Below are 23298 nucleotides of genomic sequence, written 5' to 3'. Positions count from 1 at the left end.
CAATGAATGCGAGCCAACAAACCCATGTGACCAAAACTGTACGAATACACAGGGTAGCTACCGGTGTTCGTGTATGGCCGGCTACAGGCTCGTGAACAACGTCTGCCAAGGTAAGCCAAATGACAATGCAGTCATCACCATGAACAAATAAACAAGGAAGACTTGTAGGACCGTGAGTGAGTGAGTGAGTGAGTGATGCTGAGAATGATATGCTGACCCATTGGCCGGTATAATAATTTGTATCAGTCGCTTAATATAGCATTATACTTGAGTTCAGACACTCTTCAAGAAAGTCTGATGTGGTGAAAAGCATTTCACCTTTCTTCTCTTTTGTATGTGTTTAATAGATGGCTCTGAGTTTTCATGGGCACGTCAGTGAGGTATTATTGCCAATGCAAAAAAATAAAATAAAAACAAACAGATTATAATTTCGACCTTAGCATAAATACGTTACTATTATGCATGTTCTGTTAAGGCATGCCAGTTATTAGCGAATGGGTGGGTTTAAGCCTCTTTAGCAATATCCCTGCCATACCACTAGAAATGGGCTTCTTTAATTGTACCCATGTGCGTAAACGACATCGGTAATCGGCTATTAAATACAAAAGGGTACAATGTGTGCAGCCCATTTCTTGTGTCCATTGCTAAAAGCAGTACTCACTGACTCACTATTAAATACAGACGTTTGACAGGCATGATGTCCAAATTGAACATGTTGCGGTTACAGACATTGACGAGTGTGTGGAGAACCTTCACGACTGCCAGCAGGTCTGCAACAACACTGTACCTTCCTTCGTCTGTGATTGTAATTATGGATTCAAGCGGGATACAACTGACTTGAACAAATGCGTGAAAGGTAGATAGATGATTCCTGCCTTTCTAAATGGTGATTATGTTTCTAGATAAAGCCACTTCAATCCTATCTCATTTAATAATAACTCGACATAATAACCTGAACGACCACTGCATCGAGGAAATGTGTAGTGTGTTGAGAGGATCAGCAGCCCTGCGGAGTCCTTCGCTAGACTGAAAAGTGAAACAGAACTTCAAGGCTTTCTGTTTGCTGCTGACGATCAGTTACTTCCCATTCGAAACCGAGATTTTGTATTAAAATGTAATATGAAACATAGATTATGCAATGAATAAAATGTGACTGTCCAATTCATTGTCAGTGGATGCCCCGCTTTGGCACAAACACAGTATCGTAAGCGACATGATGGTGTAGCTCGATCATTTTAGTACCTTCTTCGCCATGCTTGTGGTTTTGACACAGTGGTCCATCCATGGTACGACCCAGAATGTGTAGAGGCCGTCATGGAAAATGATAAATACAAAATTCTTTGGAATAGGCCTATTCACAGCCTCAGACGTATCCAGACCAACAAACCTGAACTTGTCCTTTTTGACAAATGCAATGAAATCCTTCATATGATTGAATTTTCTGCTCCTTTTGACACTGATGTGATTGACAAGATTGAGGAAAAACATGGCAAATATGCGGACCAAGTTGTCCGACTCCCCATTGTTCTCGGTGCCTTAAGTTTGGGACCTCCCAAACTGTTGACTGACATTGGGAGAGTACCAGGGATTGTTGACAATCTAGGTAATGCAGAAGGCTGCTGTGTTGGGGAGCCTTCACATTCTTCGAAAAGTTCTGGATGGGGTTTGACTAGGCAGCTCTTCCTGGTCCCATTCGCTGTCTGGGCTGCGTGTAGAAGGGGCAAGGGCCCTGAGCCGATGGTGAGCCTAACCAGCCAGACAGTGCCAGTGCCATGAATGTTTTCTCTGTTACTTTACAGATGATCAGTTTGGAATTGGTTTTTGACCGGTGTGATCTTTTTTCCACCAAAAATGAGCATGACACATTGCACAAACGTGGGAAATCGAACCCTACCACCCCGCAATAATAGACGTTAGCTCGTGATCACATAGTCCGCTTACCGGACAAGTATGGTACACCGAGAACCTATTCTACCCGACACGCAACGGGGCCCATACGATCAGAAAAAATCAAAGTAAGATAATTAAAGCCACACGATAAGTGCTAGTTGTATTCTATATTTGATTATATTTCAGATTCAACAGAACCCATTGATGATTGCTTTCCTACAAATTGCAGCTACGGCTGCATGAAAGACACTGCCAAGTGCTTCTGCGAAACTGGATACGAAATTGACTCAACTGACAACAGCACATGCAAAGGTATGTTTTGTCCCCTAATATTACACTAAGGTTGTATACGGTATCTATCACTTCATTTATACTTTCACAAATACTGCCTTTCAAATTAAGTCAGTATTTGAACTCCAGATGATTATCTGATTCTCTAACATTACATATAATTTGTTAAACGGTTATTAATGGACATGAATCCAAGGTTTACATAGCACATACAGGTTTAGATGTTCAAAATATTATCAGTATTAATTTTCTGCAATCGTTATACATACAATGTCTTGTTAATAATGAGAAAAATATGCAAGGATAATCCCATCAACTGATGCCTTTCAAGAGCGTGATTGGGTTACAAACAAACACTAAATGTGTGATTGGCCGTGCCTGCCGGTAGAGTCGGACATGCTTGCCCTTATCGCGAGCACTTGGTGTCATCACTTGTTTTCAGTGATCCATTCATTTAGTCTTCATCGCTGTTTTGCATTTTACGACCAATGGAATCAGTTTCGGCAGATAATCACCACTGACTATTCTAAAGGTTTATGCCTATCAAGATAACTGGGAAGGATAGTAATATCCTGATTGATAAAACTGTGAAGACCACAAGTGACACCAGTTGAGTCGTCTACGCTAGGACATTATGAGTTACATAGAAAAGGTCATCACTCGTATGATGCTGCCAAACACGTGTTTATGTGCGTCGTTAAACGTTAACGGTATGATGGTTCAATTGGTTACCTGTGACGGGTTGGCCTGTTAGCTGTGATCTGCTAGGGTTGAGAGCTCGGATGATGCTGTCATTGGCTTGTTATCAGATATCAACGAGTGCGACCAGAATGTGTGTCCCCAAGGCTGCAACAACACCGACGGGAGCTTCGTCTGCACGTGTCTCGATGGCTACCTGCTGGCTGCAGACAAGGTGACATGTGAAGGTAAGGTAATAACATTCATTACGTGTTAGCCAACGTTTAAGTTTATATGTTACAAGACAACATACGAGTTTGGTTTTAAGCCAATTTTAGCAACAGTCCACGACGGATGCAAGGAATGGGCTTAACATATTGTACCCGGACATTTAGCACGAGTGAACACTATAAACCACACTGCCATCCCACCGCCCCTAGACAATTGACCCTCTGTAACATACGTATTCAGAGATAGACCTGACCACGATATGTGAATTTTCTCAGCATGCGAAGACTTGAACTACGGCAAAGACTGTGCCCTCCGCTGCGACTGTGGCGACCGTTCCACCAGTTGCAACAACGTTAGGGGCTGCATCTGCAAGACAGGTTGGAGCGGAACTAAGTGCGACAACGACATCAACGAGTGTGAGGAAAATCCATGTCCAACGGGCCAACTATGCACCAACACCAGGGGATCATATACCTGCGCATGTCCAACGGGATACGACAAGCAAGCTAATCAGTCATGCACAGGTAGGGCAATACGTTTGTATCTCTTGGTTTTGTTTGTTGGCCGCAATCAGCAATATTCAAGCTTTATGATGACTGTCTGTAAATAATAGAGTCTGTACCAGACAATCCAATGATTAACGTCATGAGCAATTGGGATACGATGGCATGCATCAACCAAATCAGCGCGTCTCACCATCCAATCCCGTTACTCGCCTCTTCCGAGAAGCATGAGTTTCCGAAGACCAATTCTAATCCGGATCTTCGCAGGTTTGTTGGTATCTCTCAGTTGGACAAAGGGACAAATAGTTCCAGCGTTCATGGTTACTTGTTTCGAGGATCATGATTAGTTATTATAACCTTGCAGACAAGAACGAATGCATCACGGATGCCAACACGTGTGATCAGATCTGTACCAACGTACCCGGGTCCTTCACGTGCTCCTGCAGGGCCGGATTCACAGAGGACAGCCAGAAGAAGTGTGCAGGTGAGGAACCATTCGGGACTACTCGTGTCATTCCGGGACAAGCAGAATGGCGACTCGTGTCCCTTTCGTAGCCATTTTGCAATTAGATTTTTAGAAAGTATTATCGGTAGGAAGAAGGGAGGGACGATAAGGGCTTTAATTACACCAGATATAATTTAGGGGGTGTGGGGGGTGTGAGGGACACTTTAGGGTGAGGACACCAGTATAAGGCCTGCACACACGGGTCTGTATTGACACCGGGTGCGTGCAGCAGTTTTTATCACTTGACATCATCTGAAGGTCTTTTATAAGATTAGAAGAACATGATATGCATGCATGTTCAATTTAATGTTACCATCCTGAGCATGTTGTTGTAGATATCAATGAATGCACATCCGAACAGAGCTCCTGCAGCCAGAAATGTATCAATGTCGATGGTAGCTATAACTGTGAATGTGAGTTTGGCTATCGACTTAAGGATGACCGGACGTCTTGTGAACAAGGTAAGCATAAAGAAGTGAATTCATATAAACACAACTGACTCTTGATAAGAGCCACAATACTACATCTACCGCATTTACAAACAAACTGTTAAAGTACATAGATACACAGTCAAACACCGTTTTGTCGAAGTTGAAGGGACCTACGTAAATACTTCGAGTTATCTGAGGTTCGATATAACCGAAAATGTTAAATAGAGAAGGAAATACGCAGGGACCATGATTTTACTTCGAGACAAGCCAAGGTTCGACACATCAAAGTTCGACACAACGATGTTTGACCATATTCAGATCCGTTTATCCATATTAATACAATATAACGCTCACTAACACTGACTATAATTCGCATCAGTTAGAGTTACTTATTATCATATTCTCTTTATCGTGATAAGCTTCCTAAGACGAGTTTCTCAACATGAATTAATTCTTTTCCGGAGTCTCGGTACAGGTTGCGAAACGACATGTGGGGAAATAGCCTAATCGGGTTCCCTCATGAAAGACAAGCGATTGCCAAACACATGCAACTGATTTGTCGATATGCGTATCAGTGCCATATACTCAGTCCCAGATGCACCACGTGCGAAGGCTTTGTTTATGTAGGCATTTAATTCCAAAAATACTCCTCCGTGAGATGAGCTTCTGCAGTGTTGACAATTTCTACATGGCTTCCTGCAGAGTCTCAATGATACTTCCAAACGCTTTTACCGTTTTCATATCACTCATGACAAAACAATACGATATTTAAATAAAGAAGTTACGGCAGTGTTACCATAGTGACCTTGACCTTCAGTTGACAATGGCGGGTTGTTCTGCAATGCAGGCCGCCAATTCAGCGAGTGCGCGATTTCCATGAGCATTTGTAGTGATTCCTATTCACAAAGGCCACTTCAGACCGCTTTGACCTCTTCACTTATCTCCAGTGGCGCAAAGATACTTACGCCCACATGTACTACAGTGACCTTGACATTTAGGAATTATATTGGTCGTGCAGGTCATAATGTTTTAATTATAAATGAAATTCTGCAATGTGTCGCAATGCAGTTGTGAAATGTATTCGAAGTCGTGTTGTTTGTATGATCCATTTGGTGTGTGTGTGTGTGTGTGTGTGTGTGTGTGTGCGTGTGCGTGCGTGCGTGCGTGTGTGTGTGTGCATTTTGTACGAAAGGACTACGACTATAAGACGCATTATATGTAGGCAAGTGTTTTTCAACTTTTTTAACCATGTTATGTATCGGTTTGTATTAGTCCACGTTTTGTTTGGTGAAATTTCCTGATATTCAATTCCTGAGCTGATGTGACTAAAAACAATAACGTCAACTACCTCATGACAAGTTGGAATGTAGTCAGTGTTGCTCTGTCCATTTCAGCGTAGATTGCGTAGCTTGACGCAAGGACAGGCGGGTAGTTTTAAGTATCGGAGTCCGGGATAAAATGTAACTCAACTGACCACTACTTTGACACATTCCAGTGGAGGACGTCTGCGCTGAAGTAGGGAACCTGAACTGTGACCAAGGCTGCACGGTCAAGGCGGAAACTGAAGAGGCGTTTTGCTTCTGTAACCTTGGTTACAAACTTGGAACAGACAATCAGAAGTGTATAGGTGGGTCTTCTGTAGCCAAGGGAACTGGCAGATTTGGCTGGGTTGTTGTTTTACACCGCATCTATATGACGGAGGTCTGTAAATATTCCAGTCTGAACCAGGCAATCCGGTGACTGACGTCATGAATATAGATCCATCCAATTGGTATATGACTATTTCCACACAAACAAGTAACCGAGCCTGACCATTTGACCAGGCAGTTTCTTACGGTAATCAAAGATTTTTAGGGACCAATATTCGAACCCGGAATCCCTAAGAGTTGGGGAACTGCCAGAATGCAGTCACAAATATAAAGATGTGTCTGTCGGTCACCGTGGGAACTCGCAGGATACAGTCAGACGTGTAAAGGTGAGTCTTAGGTCACCATGGGAACTTGCAGGATACAGTCAGACATGTAAAGGTGAATCCTCAGTCACAACTCACAGGATAAAGTCAGACATGAAAATGTTGGTCTACACCCCAGTCAAATATGAAAGTTGAATCTTAGGGCCATAGAATTTTTTTTATTTATGGTTAATAATGAACTTCAGCGTTAATATGTAAATTGTAGCTAAAGGCGATGCTGTCATCGGTTTATCTGGTTAAGGCTCAGCAATACTCGATTAACTTTCTCTTAAGGTGGCTCTCTAATTCTACAGATATTGTGGAGTGTGACAATCCGGAGCTTAACAAGTGCGTTAACGGTACCTGTGAGAACACCATTGGAGGCTTCAACTGCAGTTGCCCAATTGGCTTCAAACTCGACAATGATAAAACCACGTGCAGAGGTCAGTGTGTGTTTTATACCAAGACAAGCCTTGCACTGATGTAGCCCCTTTTGTCTTTCAGAAAGGTGCATGAGATGGTAAGGATGCACTTGTTTACATATATAGGTTACTACTTGTATTCTTGTATGTTCCCCATACATGTGTAGTGACCTGTGATGACCATGCTAACCTTTGGGGTTATGAAAGGCCACAATTCCCGTCACTACCCGTGCTGAATGAGGTCTCGAAGACAAGCTACGGCCCGATTATGATACCTGGCCTGTCAGCACCAATACCGTTCTCACGTGTTTTACCCAAATAGTAACTGTGATACTATCGGTATGTATTTACTGTTATCTCATACACTGTATCGTGTTGTCAAAGAGTTAATAGTAATTAGAATTAACCGCAAGTATTAGGCTATATGAGTATATCCCGAAAATGGTACTGCAACCGATAATACTACATCTGAGTGACGTAGCTACTAATGGAAAAAAAGGTAAGCTACACTCTGAAATCAATTGTTTGATAGGAATTTCTTAGAAGCTGACTGAAGACAAAGTAGTCAAAACATAATTGATAGCGAATTCTTGATCATACTTTAACAGGGAGGTTTCGGTATTGATCCTAATATCGTTCTCAAGCAAGACTGAATAATGAACATGGTACAGAATAATACGGTGGGTCAAGGAATAACGGTAATAACAACTACTATAATGCTCATGGTTTAAGTCGTTTGTTGTAGTTACATTGTCTCTGACCTATTTACCGGTTGACTCGACTACCAGTATAACATTGTGGTTGATGAATTCGTTCATAATTACTGTGTGTGCTTGTTACATTAGTTGAGTATGTATTAGTTACCTAAGTATGATCAAAACAGTGTGTAATGTCCAGAACGTGGAAGGGATATCTTTGATATATCTTTGTTTCAGACTGTCAGTGGCTGTGGTTGGTCTGTGTTTGATAAGCGTTATAAATGTTTGATCAAAAGTACTGTCACATTTCTGCTTATATTAACAATGCCCCAAGCAACGCCCCTGTATTTGGCTTGAACAGAACATCCAGGTGTCACATGCTGTTTCTTGTTCAGAGTGCGATGACCAACACTGGGGGCAGGGATGTGCCAACGAGTGTGGGTGTGGCGTGGGCGCTTCCACCTGCGACTCAAAGGAGGGATGTCAGTGTCTGGGCGGGTGGTTGGGGCTGAGGTGCGATCAGGACAGGAACGAGTGTGCACAAGTAGCCGTGTGTCCGCAGAACTCCAACTGTGTCAACAATCCTGGTTCCTATAGATGCGTGTGCAGGACCGGCTACAGGCTCAACAACATCACCAACACCTGCAACGGTGAGACGACGTTAGAGTACACAAAGCTTTGACAAATAGTGCATTTCTGTTTTCCTTTTGACAAGTTATTCGTATTGATTAGAGGGATTGTCGGTTAATAAATATAGAATCTCCCGTTACAAATTCTAGGTGATCTGCTGATGCGACATCTCTTTCTTCTAGCACTATTACGTTTGGACACAGACATTGCAACTCATTCACGAATTCATGACGTTCATTGTCAGACTAAACATATCACATTAAAACATCTGCTCATTGACTTTAATTGTTAATCTTTTAAGTTGTTGCTTTTTGTGGATGACAACATGCAGACCAGTTAGCTCACCCTCTACACCCTCACTTCCACGTGTACCATTTATTATTGATGATCGTATATGTTTATTTATTCAGATATCAACGAATGTGATGAAACAGCATTGAATACTTGTGACCAGAAATGCGCTAACAATGAAGGCTCGTTTGTCTGCGAATGCAACGCTGGCTTCGTTAGGACGACGGATACATGTAGAGGTCAGTGTTGGCAGGACCTCACACTAGGTCTACAGGCATCATTATGTGGACAACCAGAGTTTGCTCACATCAAACAATACTACTACTAGTAGTAGTCTTACTACTACTACTACTACCACTACTACAACTACTACTACTACTACTACTACTACTAAAATTAAATCATCTATATCATTGAATTTTCGGTCCCTTTTGATACTAATGTGTTTGACAAGATACAGGAAAAACTTAGCAAATAGCTTTCGAAACGTCACTCTTGCATCCCAAGTACCAAGTTGTCCCACTCCCTATTGTTCTCGATGCCTTAGGTTTTGTACCTCCCAATCTGTTGACTGACATTGGGAGAGTACCCGGGTTTGCTTCTGGCAATCTGGGTAATGCAGAACGCTGCAGTGTTGGAGAGTCTTCACATTCTCCGAAAACTGGGATGCGTGTAGAGGGGGCAAGGGCCCTGAGCTGATGATGAGCCAAACCAGCCTCTCTGTGCCAAGATCACCTCTTAGCTGCTTTTTATTTATTTTAATCTGTATCCAAATAAAATAATAACAGAATTTGTTGAGCGACTAACTTCTAGCTCTGCTAGCTTAATTATGTGCATGAAAAAATAGTGTTTCTAAACAGAATGTCAGTAGTTTGTTTTCTTGCTCGTTTTCTGGAAAAATATGAATACACAATAGAAGACTGTAAATTGTTGACGTTCAGTTTGAATGGTTTTGCACCAATTTTAGCAATATCACCGCGGGGGACACAAATGATATACCCATTTGGGGAATCGAACTCGCGTGACGATCCAACGCTTTAACCACTAGGCTACCCCACAGCCCTTTGACGTTCAGAACCGATGGTGACATGTGTTGACGTTGTTGTTGTTGTTGTTGTTACAGATGTAGACGAGTGTGAGACTGGGAAAGACGACTGCCAGCACATCTGCAGGAACACTGTTGGGGGGTATGCATGCAGCTGTCGGCCTGGCTTCCTGCTCCAGGCTAGCGACAGACGCTCATGTGTAGGTCAGTGATCCATGGCCACAAATGTGACTTATATCCAATAAAACACTGGAGCTTTAACACAGCTCATCTGGTACTGTGACCCACGCACGATTATGTAGAGAACGTCCCATCCCACCCCGATGTTCAGCGCAGTCGGTCGCCTTATCCGTTTCCTCAAGCCTATTTTATGTAATTGTGTCATTGAAACGTTCAGCGTCAATGCCCACCTTATCCCTTCTTGCAAACCCATGTTTATGTTTTGGCGTCATGGCCAGGTTCCGCGTCAAATTTAGCTTATCTCTTCCTTGAATCCCGCCTTTACGCTGCGACGTTATACACGCGTTCAGCGTCATGGCTCATTTTAACCCTTCCTTCAAGCCCGTGTTTAGGAGATGGAATGGTGTCAGGAAAATATTCAGGTTCATAACTCACTGTACGTTTCATACGGCGTGATCGTTGCTCACAATATCGATCACAGGACTGTCTGGTCCAGACTTTATTATTACAGTTATATGTAGCTGGACACACACGCACAGACACACGCACACACTTCAAACGAGGCATGGAATATGCAGAGTCATAGCTGCTCATCTCATTTCTTCTTTTACATAAGCCCATCTTAATGTTAGCTCACCTTACCACACACTCTTGTTTTACAGCGACGACCATGTGTAAGACACTTCAATGTGAACAGGGATGTCAAGTGGATCAGGGGAACGAGTCCTGCTTCTGCAACAGCGGGTTCAAGGAGAACCCTTCCAACTCAACACTCTGCGTTGGTGAGTTCTACAAATACAGTCATGATCGGTTGCCTATGATTATGTCGGATTAACCAATATGCCGGATAAACAAAACAAAGTAGTAGCAACGTTCGTGATCGAAAATCGGACAACTACGATAGATCGGTTCAGTTTAATGTTTCTACCGTTGTGTTTTCCCCGTTATCACTTATATTTATTCCTTCTGTTATATTCCCTTTTGCTCCGGGGGTGTATGGGTTGAACGATGCACTGATATCTATTTATGTTAAGGACGGAACAGGCTGAGTGAGTGAGTGATTTTGGTTTTATTCATTATCATTCGGAGTTCTGCAATTACTATCAGGGGATCAGCGACGTGACGCGTTGTAAACCAGAAGGCCAGTCGTGTTCTCGCTCGACTCGTCACACCAAAGTCCCAGGTTTGATTCCCCACGTGGGTACAATGTGTAAAGCCCATTTCTGGTGTCCCCCCTCCGTAAAAACCATACGGAGTAACCAATGCTCGCCAATAAACAAGTGCGCTTTACTATCCCATGCACAGTTAAAAAATTTCAAACGGAAAGTGAGTGAGTGAGTGAGGTCGGCTCAACGTCGCTTTCAGAATATTTCAGTTCGTTACGTCAGATGAATGGGAGAGAACATCATGCATGCAGATCACTTTGGTAAAGCCCAGAAGCACGGGCATAGTCAGCCCGATTTCGAACCAACGATCATTAGATTCCGGCACGACTAAACGTTATAACCTGGCACAGCGAATTCCGGCGTTTTAGACGTCTTGTCCACCCTCACTCACTCTGGCTGATGGAAAAAAAGGGAACACAGATGTACGATATTTCAGAGGTTCCCATCAGATTATCTGTTACACAGTGGTACTCTGCTGAACACTACACTGATTCCTACGCGGTTGTACTGCAGTGTCGTGTTATATGATCGTGTAGTGCACTTCATTTTATGCGGTGTATTTCGCAAGTACTGGAATGCGTTTAACGTCAAACTACGGAAACTACAACATCATGCTTTCAAATTCAGCACATTTAACATTCATGCAATTGAAATGCTGTCGTGTTACATACAGATGTGAACGAGTGCACAGAAGGGACGGATCCTTGCGCGACAGGGGGCGCAACCTGCAACAACAAACCGAATGGCGGCGGCTATGAGTGCGTTTGTAACAATGGCTTCAAACTCCAGAGTGACGGCGTCACGTGCTTAGGTAGGTGGTTTCTAGGGCAATTACCACGTTCTACCGTAACCTCACACCTGAAACTTGATATCACCAGAATTTCCCCATTTCTTCATAGAGTTACTTATGTTCACTTTAAAATACGGACCAACGTGTTTGAGGAATAAGGGGCCAAACAAAGACAATTGTGTTTAGTGGCATTTATGCATTTAATATTAGGAGAAATATAAATTAATGTATATCAGATAATATGTTTTTCCATGAGTCCATTGCACGATTCCGACTGTATCAGATTACTGTTAAAACGTGATAATAGCTGGTGTCCGCGAAATGATGAACGCATCCTGCCCTACAAGGGGCACCTGTCACAAACACATACACAGGCAGCTCAATGGTACACCTGAAACCACATGGGAACATATGGTACAAATCAAAATAGGGAATTGCATCGGATATGAGTTTGTCCACTGATGCGTCAAATTCGAAATGTCCCACACGTGTCTACCATAAAACGTTTTTGAAAACTTTGCTGAGGACTTGAATGTCGTAGCATCATAAGAATTCTCTGCTAAAAATATAGTCCATTACGACTCCGACTATATCAAAACCATGTGTTTATGAATCACTATCAAATATATATCATGACCCTTCTATCATCACCAGATTGTGTACAAGGTACCTATGGCCAAGAGTGCGGGAGCAACTGTAGCTGTAACGTTGCCAATACTGTGACGTGTAATCAGGTGAACGGCACATGCACCTGCCTCACGGGGTGGGAGGGGGTCACATGTTCCGGCGACGTGAACGAGTGCGACAATAACACCTGTGGCAATAACAGCTTCTGTACAAACACAAATGGAAGTTTCATCTGCGAGTGTGATGAAGGATTCTTCAGGACAGCATTAAATACGTGTGAAGGTGGGTGGATATATCACTTACTGTATCTAACGATATGGTAAAGTCCTAAATGATGTCGTATACAATGAGCGAGTATGGTTTTACGCCTCCTTTAGTAATGTTCCAGCAATATCACAGCGGGGGACTCCAGAAATGGGCTTCACACATTGTACCCATGTGGGAAATCGAACCCGACCTTCGGCTTGAGGAGCGAACGCTTTAACCACTGGATGGTGTCAAATCTGGAAATGCCGCTTGTCGTATAATATTAATATTAATATTAATTAATAGATGTGCTCAATAAACTCGTTAATGATCCAGCGCGCACCATTATTACTCCAGTCAATGGATCAGTGTGCACTCGATTTTTCATTTCTCAGCTCCTTCGATGTATACAACCCAAGTTGCAGTCACACTCACATTACCACCTCATCCTACCGGGTACAAGTGTTAGAGATATGATGCAATCATCCAAAAACAACACACCGATCATACCTTATATTTTTATGATAGTTATACGTACGCTCGTCTTACAAGTATATGTATATAGGTTACAATGCATAATTGGATAATTCTGGGGAAGTATTGGTCTTGATCATCCGACGAAACCGATTCCATTGGGGGTAAAAGGCAAAATAGATTTAATTATTTGAATCGATCACTGAAAATCAGTGATGACACCAGGTGTTCGCTCGTGTGTGTAGGTGCTTGTACTCTCCCGGACTCATGCTGGTTTTGTAGGGTTAGCCCTCTGAGTACCATGCCACCCACTGAGTTTAGCATGAATACTCCACTTAGACACAGTATACTGCCACCGAGCTGACCACTTGTTGTTTTATCCTCTAATAATTTACATCTTATGGTATGACAAACCATCGACCTTCCGCTCTGCGTGCAGATGGACAAGCCTTATGAAAAATGCGAATGACTTTATTTTCGGGGAAATATCATTTCAGAAATGTGATATGATTTGAATTCAATTTGGAGACCACTGGGTAACATTGTTACCTCTGTGAAGGAGATATTTGCTGTTCTGCAAATATCATGTATCAATTGGCATGACACAATGAAATGCACTGAGTCTCCGTCTACCAATCGCCCAATACGTAGATGTTACTGAAGAAGCAATTCAAATATTTCAGCCTGTGACGCAAACCACTGGGGTAAGAACTGTGCCAACAGATGCACGTGTGGCGTCAACTCCGTCAACTGCAACAGTGTTAATGGCACGTGCACGTGTGTGAATGGGTGGAAGGGCGATAATTGTAGCACCGATGTTGATGAATGCACGGACAACGCCAACATATGCTCCGGCACACCCAACTCTAACTGTAACAACACCGTCGGCTCCTTCTCCTGCAAATGTAACAGCGGGTACCTGGAAAAGCCTATCTCTAAGATGTGTGATGGTAAGTACTAGTATGGTATGGCGTATGGTGACATTCCTTGCTTGTTTGAGTCAAGAAGTTCAAGATTTATTATTTTTTATTAAAGATTATCCTCACTATATAGAAGAGAATGTTCTGTTTCACACTAAGAACTCAACGTGTCCCTTTAAACACTATCTTTGCATTGATGACGTAAGAATACCACGCTAGTGAACAGCTGCGGTTGTGTGACACCTCAGTCGGTGCTTTTATAGTTCTGTTAGGAAACATTTAGACAAACAGAGAGCGTAGACCCACGCTTCTGTACTAGACCGTACGTCTATTAACCCCCAGCCGCATTACTATCCTAAATGTTTCAGGCGAAGAAAACACAAGCTTTCGCTTTAACCCCACCTTATCCTAAGTAAAATTAAATGTTATGAATCTGTATTTTAATTGATATATGCATCTTGTCCATTAGGCATATTCATTTTCTTCGTCTTCTTCTTTTTCATCTTCTTTAACGTCATCATCCTATTATCACTATTATTCTTTACTACCACCTTCTTCATAGTTTTCTTCACATCTTTTTCTTCTTCTTTTTCTAAATCACCATCTTCTTCTTAATCATTTCTACTTCATCATCATTTTTTCTCCTTCCTTTGTCTTGTTTATCTTCATCATCTTTTTCATCATCACCTTCTCCTTTATCTTCTTATTCATCATGTTCTCAGTTTCTTCCCATTTTCATCTCCCTAAGTCCTCATCATCTTCTTCTCTTTAGTCTTTAGAAGACTCATCTTCTCATTTTTTATCTTCTTCTTCATCATCTTCGTCATCTGCTTCTTATCTTCATCTTCTTCTTTTGTATCTTCTCATTCGTTTTCTTCTTTCTCTTTCTCTTCTTTTTTCTTTTTAATATCCATCTTAATAAGCTACTTTATCATCATCTGCGCCGTTTTCTTTACCTTCATCATCGTCCTCATATTTTTTCTTTTCTTCATCTTCTGATTCTTATCTTCTTCTCCTTTATCTCCACCTTTTTCATCATCTTCTAGAATCATCTTAACCGCTTCTTCATCTTTATCACCTTCTCGTCTTCTTCTTAATCTTCTCAATTTTCATCTTCTTGTTCATAATCTTTTTATTTTCATATCTTTTTCCTCTTCTATGTTTTTTTATCACCTTCTCATATTCTTCTGCTTCATTTTTTTCGTCTTCTCAATTTTTATCCTCTTCTTCATCATCTTCTTCGTGTCTTCATATTCTTCTATTTCATCGTTTCCCTCTTTTTCTTATTAAAAATTGTATCGTCTCCATCATTCTCTTCATCATCATCTTATTCGTAATCTTTTTTTAATTTCTTTCATCATCGTCATCTCCTTCTTCAACACGTTCCATCTTCTTATCATGGTCTTCTTCTTTTTCATCTCTCATTTATCTCATCTTCTTCTTCATTGACATCTTCGATTTCTTTTTCACTTTCATATTATCTTCCTCATCTTCAATTTGTTTCATCTTGTTCATCCTTCTTCATCATCAACTTCTCACTTCTCTTTTTCCATCTCCTTATTCCTCAGCATTTTCATCGTCTTTTTTCACCTCGTCATTTTCTACGTCATATTCTTCATCTTTTCATTTTTCATCTTCTTATTTTGTATCATTTTCTTTTCCTCTTCATCAGCTGCTTCTTATCTTCATCTTTTCTTGTGTATGTCCTTTTATCTTCTTCATCATCATCTTCATATTCTCCCTTTTCACTTCTCCTCCTCATTCTTATCTTCTTCATCATTATCTTCTCCTTTATCTTTTGTTTTCAATATCTTCTCATTTTTTGCACCATCTTCATGGTCATCAGCTTCTTCTTTTTCATCTTCTCATCTTCTTCTTCTTCATCTTCTCAATTTTCACCTTCATGTTCATCCTCGTTTTCTTTTTCATCTTCTTATCTCTATCTCCTTTTCCTTTTCTATCGTCTTCATCACCTTCTCATACTCCTCTTTCGTCATCTTCTTCATCATCATCTTCGTATCCTCTTCTTCTATTTGATCGTTTCCTACTTTTTGTTCATTTTGTATTTCATCATCTTCGTCTTTTTCTTCATCTTCTTCCTCTCTTTTAACCTCCTCTACTTCGTCTTATCTTCTTGGTCATCATCTTCTTCTCCTTTCTATTGTTCTCCTTTCTCAGCATCATCTCATTTCTTCATTTTCTTCTCGTTTCCCCATCTCCTTATTCATCTCTTCCTCTTTGTCATCTTCTTCACTTTCTTTCTCACCTTCTCATTTTCTTCATCATTTCTCTTTTTTTCATATTGTTCATCAGCTTCGTCTCGTTATTTACCATTACCTTCTAATTTTCTCATTGATCATCATCAATTTATCGTGTTCTTTTTTTTATCTTCTCATTGTGTGCGTCATCTTCTTCATGTCATCATTTTTCATATTCTTCTTCATCATCTTCTTATCTTTCTTCATTATCTTCTTTTCTTCATCTTCATTTTCAAATTATTATTCGTTTTCTTCACTATCGTCTTCTTCTTCATGTTCTCATTTTTTTCATTTTCATCGTCTCCTTCATTTTTTCCTCCTTCTCGTCTTCTTGTTCATCTTATCTTCATCTGGTGGCACGGGTTGCCCAGTCGTCTAAGGCGCCGCAATTCACTGTGCAGAGTTGCGTCCCTTGGGCATGCCGGAAACCTATGATTATGGGTTCGACCCCCGGTCGCACCGATTACGTTTCTAGGTTTGTGAGCACCATACCCGTGCCATACCGAAGTAGTTAACGTCTGAGACCTGCATCACTTCGGGATTTCCTCCCACATTAAGCTGACACGCCGTGATCTAACTGGAATACTGTTAAAAGCGGCGTTAAACCCAACTCACTCACTCACTCACTCTTAGCTTCATCTGATATGCCTTTTCTATCGTCTTCATTTTAATCTTATTCGCCTTCTTTTTCACCTTCTTCGCCTCTTCGTCTTCTCGTTTTTATCATCTTTATCATCTTTATATTATCTTCATCTCCTTATCCTGTTCTATCTTCTTCATCATCAATTTCCGCTTTTGCTTCTTTTTTCACCTTCTTTTCTTCTCTATCGCCTTCTTCATCATCGTCATCTCATTTTCATCTTCATCTTGTTCTTCTTATCTTCTTCATCATCATCTCCGTTTGTATCTTCTTCATTTTCTCCATCATCTTCTTCTTATTTTGTCATTTTTATCATTACTTTTAGTCTTCTTTGTCATCTTTTTTCATCATCTTCGACTTCTCATTTTATCATCTTCATCAATAAAATTATATTCTTCTTCATCTCCTATTCCTTCTTTATCTCTTCTTTATATAATGCGTTATCCTTTACCATCTTCATTGTCTCCTTCATCATCATCTTCATCTTCTTCATCGTCGTCTTCTTCTATACCTTCTCAATCTTGATTTAACTAAAAACTAACTCCTTAAGTTGTAGGGTAGTTGTATCAAAACGTGTAACTGTTGTAACTGCAAATAAATCCTGTGAATCATCGTCTAAAACTGCATCTACTCCGAGGATAAAGTATCTATTATTACAACCGTAGTATGTACCGATAATGTAGCATATGCATAACTGTAATGTCAGCAACAACTATTGTATAAACACATATTACTGCAACATCTAACCAAAAAACTGTTGCATCTACTTTAAAAAGCAATACATTTATCTGTCACTATAGCACGTTGTAATATTCAATAATACAATCAACTCATGTACGATATGCTTATACAGTCACGACATGGCTGAAATATTGCTGATGTGACTCACGCACTCTTCTTATGCAACAGAATTATGTGCACCTAGAACTGAAGCATACCATTAACTCCGATCCGTCGTCTAGTTGTAGAGCGCCAGCCCGGAGAGCGAAAAGTCGGGGGTTTCAGTCACGGAAAATACGTTAAAAGATGATAACACTCAAATATTGACTTCACAACCTTCCAAGTCATATATCAATTCATGCTTCTTACACTAGATTGATAACAAGAAGACCCACATGTCGTATAACTTCTCATTCAACGTCGTCGTACTGTCTGCTTTCTTGTGTGACAGATATTGATGAGTGCCAGGACACCAACCAATGTAGCGGGACACCAAACTCAACCTGTAGCAACTCTCCAGGCTCCTTCTCCTGCAGCTGCGACAGCGGCTACGTCAAGAACGTCACAACCACCAAATGTGATGGTAAGTCAGATTTCCTTACCAGAAACATACTCCAAAACTCGCAACCCACTAAATATCCTCGTGTTTGCTCAGCTATCACTCAACTTATGTAATACTTCAAGATGTGCTTGTATGGGAGCAGAGATGCACAGGTCACTTTTATCCGCCGCACATTTGCCCCAAGACACATCTAATTTTGCAACGTGGTGCTTTCGTAGGATCGAACACATTTGGTGAAGGTGATCTGTCATCTCAGCTGTCATGGTTACGTTAAGTTATTGTTTTCATGAACAAGAGTGAGTAAGTTGGGTTAAGTGCCCCGTTGAAAAATATTTCCGTTATATCAAGGTGTTTTCCACTTTGATGGTACCTACTGGCTGACAATTTAATGAAGGAGGACCTGAAATTCAAAGCAACAGTGTATTAAAGCACATATAGAGCACGGCGAACAGCGAACTACACAGCGAAATGCGGTGCCTTAGATGAAAGGGCCAGCCGTTACCGTTGCCATTAGAGTAGTCCGTGTTGACGAATTTTTAATTCCTTGGTCCTGTGGCAATGAGACTTTTGTAATATGTGACCTTATAGGTGCTAGGATACAATTGTGCTGTGACATCATAAAGACGTTTGACGTCAATTTACTTCAGAGAAAATCACTATGTGTGCGGATTGTAAAACATACCATATTTTTCTCTCGGGGGTTCTTAATGCAATGAAGAGATTATTTCAAAACCTTTTATCATGCATGGCTACTTTCAATTCATCAGACATTATGTGTAAACCTGCAATTATTACATGAACACTTATAAGTCGGAAAATGACTCCAAACGTTTGATGCAATGTATTTCTGTAATAAATATGAATTGAAGGAAACAGAAGATCAATACAGAATGTTCCCTGAAGACACAGCTGGGGGAATATGTTGATATTGGTGTGGAAACCAAGCTCAAGTACATCAAGCCAGTTTTGAAGATCATTACCGCTCTTTCAAGTAGACAACTTTGTTAAAAGAAGCATCATATTTATAGTTTTTAAGGAACATATACTATATGTTTTTTCTGTAAATTGTACATTTTATTTTAATCACTTGTCAGACGTGAACGACTGCACCGAAAACATGACCATCTGCTCCGGACTGATCAACTCCAACTGCAACAACACAGACGGAAGTTACAGATGTGATTGTGACTCAGGCTTCCTCATGAACACCACCAACGATCTCTGTGATGGTAAGTGAAGTCATCGCCTACAACTATAGCACTGAAGGCTATAGCTACTCTTACAACCATAGCTTCTACATTTTTAAAATGTAGCATTTACTCTTTTAATTGTATCAACCATTACTATCACTGAAACAACATTTATTGTACAACCCTGGTATTGTCTAATTGTGACGTATGAATCCAACCTTTACGATAAATACAATAATGTTTCTCATGCATGGTTACAATACAATATAAAACTCAAATATTGACTTCACAACTTTCCAAGTCACGTCTCAAGTCATGATTCTTACACTAGATTGATAACATTGAGCCCCACATGTTGTTTAACTTCTCATTCAACGTCGTTATACTGTCTGCTTTCTTGTGTGACAGATATTGATGAGTGCCAGGACACCAACCAATGTAGCGGGACACCAAACTCAACCTGTAGCAACTCTCCAGGCTCCTTCTCCTGCAACTGCGACAGCGGCTACGTCAAGAACGTCACAACCACCAAATGTGATGGTAAGTCAGATTTTCTTACCGGAACTACACTCCAAAACTCGCAACCCACTAAGTATCCACGTGTATGCTCAGCTATCACCAAACTTATGTTATACTTCAAGATGTGCTTGTATGGGAGCAGAGATGCACAGGTCACTTTTCTCCGCCGCACATTTGCCCCAAGACAGACCTAATTTTGCAACATGGTGGTTTCTTAGGATCAAACACATTTGGTGAAGGTGATCTGGCATCTCACTCGTAAAGGTTACGTTAAGCTATTGTTTTCAGGAACAAAAGTGAGTGAGTTGGGTTAAGTACCCCGTTGAAAAATATTTCCGTTATATCAGGTGTTTTACACTTTGGTGATAGCCACTGGCACGGGTATGGTGCTGACAATTTAATGAAAGAGGACCTGAAATTCAAAGCAACAGTGTATTCAAGCACATATAGAGCACGGCGAACAGCAAACTGCACAGCGAACTGTGGTGCCTTAGATAAAAGGGCCAGCCGTTACCGTTGCCATTAGAATAGTCCGTGTTGACGAGTTTTCAATTCCATGGTCCTGTGGCAATGGGACTTTTGTTATATGTGACCTTATAGGTGCTGGGATACAATTGTGCTGTGACATCATAAAGACGTTTGACGTCAAATTACTTCAGAGAAAATCACTATGTGTGCGGATTGTAAAACATACCATATTTTTCTCTCGGGGGTTCTTAATGCAATGAAGAGATTATTTCAAAACCTTTTATCATGCATGGCTACTTTCAATTCATCAGACACTATGTGTAAACCTGCAATTATTACATAAACACTTATAAGTCGGAAAATGACTCCAAACGTTTGATGCAATGTATTTCTGTAATATATATGAATTGAAGGAAACAGAAGATCAATACAGAATATCCCCTGATGACATAGCTGGAAGAATAAGTTGATATTGGTGTGGAAACCAAGCTCAAGTACATCAAGCCAGTTTTGAAGATCATTGCCACTCTTTCAAGTAAACAACTTTGTAAAAGAATCATCATATTTATAGTTTTTAAGGAACATATACTATACGTTTTATCTGTAAATTGTACATTTTATTTTAATCACTTGTCAGACGTGAACGACTGCACCGAAAACATGACCATCTGCTCCGGACTGATCAACTCCAACTGCAACAACACAGACGGAAGTTACAGATGTGATTGTGACTCAGGCTTCCTCATGAACACCACCAACGATCTCTGTGATGGTAAGTGAAGTCATCGCCTACAACTATAGCACTGAAGGCTATAGCTACTCTTACAACCATAGCTTCTACATTTTTAAAATGTAGCATTTACTCTTTTAATTGTATCAACCATTACTATCACTGAAACAACATTTATTGTACAACCCTGGTATTGTCTAATTGTGACGTATGAATCCAACCTTTACGATAAATACAATAATGTTTCTCATGCATGGTTACAATACAATATAAAACTCAAACATTGACTTCACAACTTTCCAAGTCACGTCTCAAGTCATGATTCTGACACTAGATTGATAACATTGAGCCCCACATGTTGTTTAACTTCTCATTCAACGTCATCATACTGTCTGCTTTCTTGTGTGACAGATATTGATGAGTGCCAGGACACCAACCAATGTAGTGGGACACCAAACTCAACCTGTAGCAACTCTCCAGGCTCCTTCTCCTGCAACTGCGACAGCGGCTACGTCAAGAACGTCACAACCACCAAATGTGATGGTAAGTCAGATTTTCTTACCGGAACTACACTCCAAAACTCGCAACCCACTAAGTATCCACGTGTATGCTCAGCTATCACCAAACTTATGTTATACTTCAAGATGTGCTTGTATGGGAGCAGAGATGCACAGGTCACTTTTCTCCGCCGCACATTTGCCCCAAGACAGACCTTATTTTGCAACGTGGTGGTTTCTTATGATCGAACACATTTGGTGAAGCTAATCTGGCATCTCAGCCGTCATGGTTACGTTAAGCTATTGTTTCCATGAACAAGTGCCCTCCTTAAAAACTATTTCCGTTATATCACGGTGTTTTCCACCTTGGTGGTACCCACTGGCACGGGTATGATGTTGACAATTTAATGAAGGATGATCTGAAATACAAACCATCAGTGTATTCAAGCACATATAGATCACGGCTTACAGCGAACTGCGTTCCCTTAGATGAAGGGGCAAGCCGTTACCGTTGCCATTAGACTAGTCCGTGTTGACGAATTTTCAATTCTATGGCCCGTGGCAATGTGTTATATGTTTTCTTATATGTGACCCACCCGGAGAAAACGGACCTTATGGCGATGTGATTTGTGCTGTGAATTCATAAAGACGTTTGACGTCAACTTACTTCAGAGAAAATCGCCATGTGTGCGGACTGTACAAACATATCAAATTTTTCTCTCGTTAGTTCGTAATGTAATGAAGACATAATTTCAAAACCTTTAATCATACATGTCTACTTTCAATTCATCAGAATCTAAACCTGCAATTGTTACATAAACAGTTATAAGTCGGAAAATGAGTCCAAACGTTTGATGCAAGCTATTTCTGTAATACATATGAATTGAAACTTGTGAATTGTATTTTTGTCTTCTGAAGATACTATAGTTTTGAGATGTAATGAAAAGTCAAAATGTGATCTCATGGTTGATCACATATATAGAATGTCCCTACAATCACTGTCCTGAAGCCGAATTGTTTTGTTTTTTTGATTGACATGATACCTTTGAAACCGATATTTCAATTCCTAGAAAACAAGTGTGATGGCAGTGACGGGTGTGAGGCTACTTGTGTTAACACAGGCGGCTCCTTCAAGTGTGAGTGCCCAGCAGGGCAAACTGTCAACCGGGATGGAAAGACGTGTGACGGTAATATATCCTCCTCTTTCAGATTACCACTGTGAATTAGAAACATGCACATATCAAAACATTTGAACTAGATCACTACTGAATATATTGAGATTAAAGACAATAAGACATGAAAGTAACTGGAGTAGACGAGTAAACGCAGATTATCAGCGTTGAAACAAGTGGCTTATTTCACTGATGTCATTATGCAACACTTGGGTACAAAGCATGGCGAGTATTGTAGTTAACACATGCAAACTGTCCATCGTGTACATACACCCTTCGCAGTTCGGTTGAGAAATGATCATCCACTCTTCATAGTTCTTGCTGATTCAGATAGATGACATGAATTGTGTCTACCTTTTCAGCTGTTGAAATATTCGCTGCTAGTATCACCCTGAACAAAACTGTGCCCGACAGCGCCTTCAATAACACCACGGCGGAATATACCAAACTACTCAAAGACATAGAGAGAGCGGTAAGATAACGTAGAGACTCGGTTGGACGTGTCTTGTCCATGACGGCTCTTAATCTTGCATAAGCCGCTGCATTGTTTTACTTGATAGTGGGTGAGTTTTG

The 23298-nt window shown here is 40.8% G+C and overlaps 1 protein-coding gene across 1 annotated transcript in view; it reads left to right on the top strand.

The window, feature by feature from the left end:
* Positions 1 to 23298, top strand: part of LOC124134734 — a 462484-nt gene that overhangs the window by 426941 nt on the left and 12245 nt on the right. Inside the window, exons 88-94 of the mRNA XM_048381564.1 lie at positions 18039 to 18170; positions 19244 to 19378; positions 19748 to 19879; positions 20964 to 21098; positions 21468 to 21599; positions 22624 to 22740; positions 23088 to 23197. Coding sequence (XP_048237521.1) covers positions 18039 to 18170; positions 19244 to 19378; positions 19748 to 19879; positions 20964 to 21098; positions 21468 to 21599; positions 22624 to 22740; positions 23088 to 23197 — 893 coding nt within the window. The remainder of the gene's footprint in view (positions 1 to 18038; positions 18171 to 19243; positions 19379 to 19747; positions 19880 to 20963; positions 21099 to 21467; positions 21600 to 22623; positions 22741 to 23087; positions 23198 to 23298) is intronic.

Source organism: Haliotis rufescens, unplaced genomic scaffold (genome assembly GCF_023055435.1).
Source record: "Haliotis rufescens isolate VD_foot unplaced genomic scaffold, xgHalRufe1.0.p SCAF_4, whole genome shotgun sequence".
In the NCBI taxonomy this organism is placed as follows: domain Eukaryota; kingdom Metazoa; phylum Mollusca; class Gastropoda; order Lepetellida; family Haliotidae; genus Haliotis; species Haliotis rufescens.
The sequence above is the reverse complement of the archived record's forward strand: the minus strand, read 5'-3'. Positions and strand labels throughout refer to the sequence as shown.